The sequence below is a fragment of the Anopheles marshallii genome, chromosome 2 (genome assembly GCF_943734725.1).
Source record: "Anopheles marshallii chromosome 2, idAnoMarsDA_429_01, whole genome shotgun sequence".
NCBI classification, from domain to species: Eukaryota; Metazoa; Arthropoda; class Insecta; order Diptera; family Culicidae; genus Anopheles; species Anopheles marshallii.
Window position 1 is genome coordinate 36,937,550 of NC_071326.1, and position 6,156 is coordinate 36,943,705.

At 43.5% G+C, this 6,156-nt stretch overlaps 1 protein-coding gene across 1 annotated transcript; it reads right to left on the reverse strand.

The window, feature by feature from the left end:
* Positions 1 to 327: 327 nt before the first annotated feature.
* LOC128707670 (leucine-rich repeat and immunoglobulin-like domain-containing nogo receptor-interacting protein 1) lies at positions 328 to 4,257 on the reverse strand. The gene is made up of 2 exons (XM_053802628.1): positions 4,141 to 4,257; positions 328 to 1,539 (listed from the first exon to the last, which is right to left on the reverse strand). The coding sequence occupies exons 1-2, from the start codon at positions 4,255 to 4,257 to the stop codon at positions 328 to 330; spliced, it is 1,329 nt and encodes a 442-aa protein (XP_053658603.1).
* Between the last annotated feature and the right edge of the window lie 1,899 nt (positions 4,258 to 6,156).

Consider the following 6,156-nt stretch of genomic DNA (forward strand, 5'->3'; position numbering starts at 1 on the left):
GCAACGATACCGAAAATTTTGAACACGTTATCATTTACTTCCCGAAAGAATCACTGTGGCAGGAATCAAGAAAACACCTGTATGCTCACTGTTTCTTGTTTTCAGCGTTGATGCAACTTCGTTTAGGTTTATGGTGAATAAGACAGAGCTGATATAGGTATGTTTATAATTATTTATTCTAGACGTATCGATACACTTTGACAGCTATCCATGAAAGCTTCTCCCCGAAAGCAAATAGAGAAATGAGAAGAACGAGAATAAACAAGCAGTTTGCTGTCAACGCAACCATCTTCTCTCTTTACGGATCTATACCGAATGGGGTTACATTCAACTGATTTTTATACTAAAACTTTGAAAGCATCCAACAAACAACATCGACGCCAATGGGGATGCTGTTAGGAACCGCACCGCTGACGATACGGCCGAAACGAGCGTCTTATCATGGGCCCGTGAGTCTTCCTCACTGCTCCACTGCTGCCACCAGTGCCAGGAATTCCCTCGCCAAACGCTCGGTGTGGCCGAGTTGGATGCATCGAGATTTTCTCGCGTCACCTGCTCCAAACAGCGACCGATCGAGTAGAGATCGATTGAGCTCATCGGCAGCCCGTTCACCTCGAGCGGCGAGATGCAGTAGTTCTTCGACAGGAAGTCGCCCGGTGGGCCACCGTGCGACGTGTAGCTACCGTTCGCTAGCGGACTATCTAGGAGCGTGTGGATGTGGCATCCGCAGGGGAAGTAGTTGCTATTTACATGCAGCGTCTCGATGCCTTCGAGCACGATCGCGCCACTTTCGGGTGTTTCGAGCAGATGGTTACCCTGTATTCGCAGCACCCGTATCCGGTTGGCTGCGGTAATGTTGAGCTCCTGAATGGCGTCAATCTTGTTGTTGAGTATGTTGAGCAGCTCGACGTGCACCAGACCGTCGAAGGCACCGGCCCGAATGATGCCGAGGTCGGATTCTTGCAGCGACAGCAGCTTCACGTGCGTTAAGCCGCGGAACGTGTACGGCACCAGGGACGCTAGGTCCATGAAGGATAGCTTCAAGTAGCCGACCGTTTCGAGCCCATAGAATGCGTCCGGTTCGATCGATCGTATCCCGGACGGAAGGATGAGCCGATCGACATTGCTAAGGCTGGAAAATGCATTCGTCTCGATCGTTACGGTTGGGTTGTCCGCTAGATGGATCTGTCTGATGTTAACGGCACCGGCAAACGCGTATCCCTCGATGCGCAATATCTTGTTGTGCGATAGTTGTATCTGCGAAACGTTCTGCAGCCCAGCGAAGGCAAACGAGGCAACCGTAGCTAGGGGGGTGTGCTGGATCGAGAGGTCCCGCAGTCGCGGTAGACCGCGAAATGCAAACGGTTTGATGGTGGTGATATTGTTGCCATCGAGCGAAAGCTTTCGCAATGCTCGAAGCCCTCCGAACGCATCACTTTTGATGATCGGAAAGTAGTTCTTCGTGAGCGACAGCTGCTCCACCGTCACCGGGATGGCTTTCAGTGGTATCTCGCGCAATGCACCGGTGTTGCACATGACCTACGCGAAAAGGGGAAGATAAAGACATCACAAATTGGGCAGGTCGTTAGTGTGAAAAATTGACAGTTGAATAAGGATGCCATAACAAACAAAAAGAAATGAAGAAAAATAAGTTGCAAAGATCTTTCAAGCGGTGCGCTCCACCGAAAGTTTTGTGACAGCTTATGTTCGTTGATGGAAAATTGACAGCTGGAGAAATGTCTCATCTGATATGTGACTGATCTCGTTGGTAAGGGAGTGATTTTACTGAAACTTGAACGACAATAGTTTCCTATTCTGTAGTTCAAATCTTGTATTAAAGATATTCTAACATGTTCTTGGAACATTATGTAAAAGCATTGTAAGTTGTATCTAGCTTCATGAAAATATTCATATTCCAGAATTGTTTATTGAAGAAAAATCTGGCATATGTTAGGTACAGTTGGTATAAATGTAGGCATTACTGTGCTTTTTTTTATTTTTCAGCATGACGATATCCAAAACTCCGATTATATCTTCATTGCTACAATCACACCATCAACGCAACGTAAAACGATTGCTACCGTCACGCTTAAGTGTTATATGCCATTTTTACCGTTTTATCTATTTCGCCGGCAAATCGAAAATGGTTTGTAATGGAATATTTTCTATCACCTTGTACCACTTAGAGACGCCATAAATCGATTACCAAAGAGCGGACGGTATGTTCCACCAATACCAGAACTTGGTTCCCGGCAATTTGAAACTTGTTTTCCATCCTCAAAAAACAAGGAAAACAGGAAGCAGTAAGCACAGTGTGGAATTGTAACCTGTCTCGGGAGAGTTTACGCTTAGCATCCGGAAGTAGCCGAAAATGGACGGAAACCCGAAAACGAACGCTATTGCGAACCATAAACGTTGCTTGAAGTGGCGATGGCGTAGTTTCAGCACGTTGTCTAATTTTGAAGTTGCAACACTTGTTTTTCCCTGTGTATTGCCTGTGGGCCGGGTAGACGTGAAGTGGGAGCTATCTATTTTTTATGTGCCTATAAGCTTTGGTTCACGGAGGCATTGAAGGTAGCCAAGTGTGTTTCTTTTCTTCACCAACCACCAACCTATGCAGGTGACTCGTACTGTGTGTGGTGGATGTATGTGTGGATGATATAGAGTGTGTGTTGTATATTGCATCCAGTAAGAAGGTCTCGAAACGGGAGCCGTACCATTCATGTGGGCGGTAGCAGTAGCGTGGACCAATTTCAAGAGATGATATTTTCCATAACTTTGTAAGTGTCTGCTGGTGTGTAACGTTGTGTCCGTACTCACCTTTGCTCACACATATTCTGCCCAAAATTTGTTTCCTACCTGTCCTGGAGTATCGTTATTGCACGCTGAATAATGAATGAGCTCAAGCTAAATCGGATAGCCCTTTTATCGCCTTCGCTAGACCGAACCTGTGTGCAACCAGTTTCGACCCAAGCCCAAGCCCGGGGAAAACGTTTGGGTTCAGCATATCTCGGGCCGGCACAAACCGTCTTGGGTGGCATACGAGAGTGCAGACATCTTGCTACCTCGTGCAAGCGGTCCGGTTTTGTTGTTTTTGCTTTAACAGCAGCTGCTTCGTCGGCATCATTGTGATCATCATCACCAGCCTCATTCGTTTTCGTCCTATTAAGAACATAGCAGTTTGAGCTGATGAACCTGGGTGTCTAAGCAGGCAGAAGGTCAACAAAAAAGGGCACCCGGTATGGAACCTTCGTGCGGAAAGGCTAGTAACCGAGCGAGTGGCGTTACACAGCGGGCACACATATTCGGGACGGAACGGAAACCCTTTTTTGGACTTGCACTACAAATGTCCGCAGGGACCAGCCCGTATTACTATGATTAGGTGAGCGAATCAACATTTCAAATTATGACATTCGTGAAGAGATGAAATGCTGAACGGTAACGTTTGGGTCACCTATCTGATGTTGAGTTTTGTTTCCGGACCAGAAAAAAAAATGGGAAGGCTGGCCGATGTGTCACCGTAAATGGCAGGCCAGTGGGTGTGATAGGAACGAAGGCTAGAAGGCACAATTGTAACTAAAGAAGCACTTTGAACCTGGGGTGCTATAAGGAAGCGATCAGAAGAAGGAGGATACAAGGAAGGAATGGAGAGGCAGAGTGTGGGAGAAGTTTAAATTTGAACAGGTTATATGGGAATGCAGAAATAAGTTTTTTTTTGTGTAGGTTCTTTTTTTGGATCTTTTAAAAGGATTTAAGCTTAATCTTGTTTAGGGTGGGCTTTTGCAGCTTGACAAGTTTAGCATCGAACAACATTTAAAATAGCTCTTGCTTTTGTTCCGTGTTCCGTTGGGAGGTGGGGACGCGTTTGAATATATGAGAAGCAATCCTCTACCGATCTACCTTTAAAGGGTTGCTAATTCATTAGAATGGAGATTACTCATTGCTTATTCTACATAGCACGTTGCTGAATGAACGATCAATTATAAATTCGGATTTTAACCGGTAAGCTGTTTCAGGTTCACAAGGGAAAATAATAAATCTTTATAACAATTTGCTTCCTGCGAGTTCGTTAGTATGTAAAGTTAGCAAAATAAAACTAAACATGTGCATACCAGTTTGAAAAAGCTCAAAACCATTTACCTGTGTTTGTGAGAGACAGATACACTCTAACGGGCAGCAGTGTACGAGCAGGCTTCTATTGTAGCAAAATCGCCATAGTATCGCTAGCAATACTACCGCACGCCAGGTTGCACTCATCTCCTTGGCCACCTTGAGAGCTTGGTGCCGTCGTTGGTTGAATGGTGGATGAACAGTATCGGCAAACTTTGGCAACGTTGAATTAGTGGTGATCTTAACGTTTAAATTACTACATACAATGCTACAAAATTTTTACTGTATTTCATACTTTATGTCTCAGCATAACTTCACTAATTAATTGCGATCGTGATGGTACGGGTGCATAATGGTGGTGCGTTGGTGATTGGAGATTGTTTATCTGAAAATATAAAAAATATAAAATAAAATTAACAATGAGGCAGTTTCAGTATATTTTTCGCATGTTACAATTTATTTTTTAAACGGATGAAAAGTATTTACGTAAAAGGTTTTCCCTTCCGTAACACGTTGTTTATTGACATCTGGCAATACCATGGAGACGCCTGGTTATTTGTACAAGTACCAGTAAAGCAATTAATACAAGCGATTATGGAACAGCTTTGGCACGAACCAATCGAAGCAATGGAATGTTAAGTGATGTTTGTGGCTTTCGTGATTGAGCTATCCGAGGCTACGAAGCTGTAATGAATTCACATTGTCGCCGTTAAACTTCAATGAACGGATAAATTAAGACCACGTGTTGAAACGGCTTCTAACCCGCACAATCCACACGGCAGGGCTTTCGTTTCGTGGCAAGCAAGGTGAGATTACTTTAGCTGGGCTTTTATCGTGCATAATTGAATAACAAAGGCATACTTTCGGTGATTTATAGAGCACAGTCGAACTGTAAAGCTGGCGAGAAGGCTGTCGCTCGCTTTAAGGTTGACGCGAAGCGAGGCTAAGCGTCTTTCGGCAGACTGTTCGACAGCGTGTAGAAAAACTCTTTCAACCCAATGCGGGTGAGGCGTATCGTGAAGGTAAGTCAACCAAGCATAAGAACGGAATGAGAAAGCACGTTCCTTGATTTATAGTTTTATTCACTCGCCTCAGAATGATGACTATCATGGCAGCAAACGGCACGTGCCCGTAAATCAGGCGCCGCATGGATTGTGGTTTGAATTGAAATAGCAACTGTATCTTTCGCTGTGTTGGTTTCAACATAATTCGTTAGTGCATTTAGAAGCAGCCATTCTTTTTTATAGCATGTGTGTAACCACTAAAGCGTTGTTGCCGTATAGCATACAACAATATATAGGGGTCTATGATGTTTATGTTGCAAAACTGTAGCTTTAAGGTGGCTCCCATGAAACAATCGAGATAATATTGTGCGGTAAGTTTAATTTTTGTGGTATCATAAAGAAGAATGTTTTAGAATCATTCGGTTATGTTGACTGTACTGCAGCGCTTTCATGAAGAATGTCCTTGAAAACATGATTATGTTTAAATTATTCAAAATATAGCATCATTTGTACCATTGCGTTTTATGCACGTTGTTATTGTATTTTTGGTTTTATTTGTTGAGCAGCTGAGCGAATCCTTTATTTAAAAAAACGATGTATACTTAATTTACTGTCCTGGTTTGCCGCACATAAAAATCATGTTTGTATTAATTTTTCGTGTCCCTCAATAGGTACAAAGGCTTTAGAGCCCTAAACGCGAAAATGTTTACCATATGTACTTCACCAAAACTATCGAAACTTGTTTTTGTGATGTTTTCTAAAGTAATCATTTGCTTATAAAAGCTCGAGCATACTCCACACTTTATCAGGCAGCTATCACATAAATCACTTTAATTATCGTTGAATCACTTCAAAGCTACAAATTTCGTTCCACCTGTCCATAAACTCACCGTCGTGCGCAGGAAATGCACGTAGACTAAAACACATTGTGAGGGAAGTGTAAGTAGTGTAGCGAACAAGCCTGCGGTTTAAATGCAGTCACATTTATAGCCCTGCTCGAGTTCAGCCATTGAGATCACGGCATCACAACACACTGCATCTG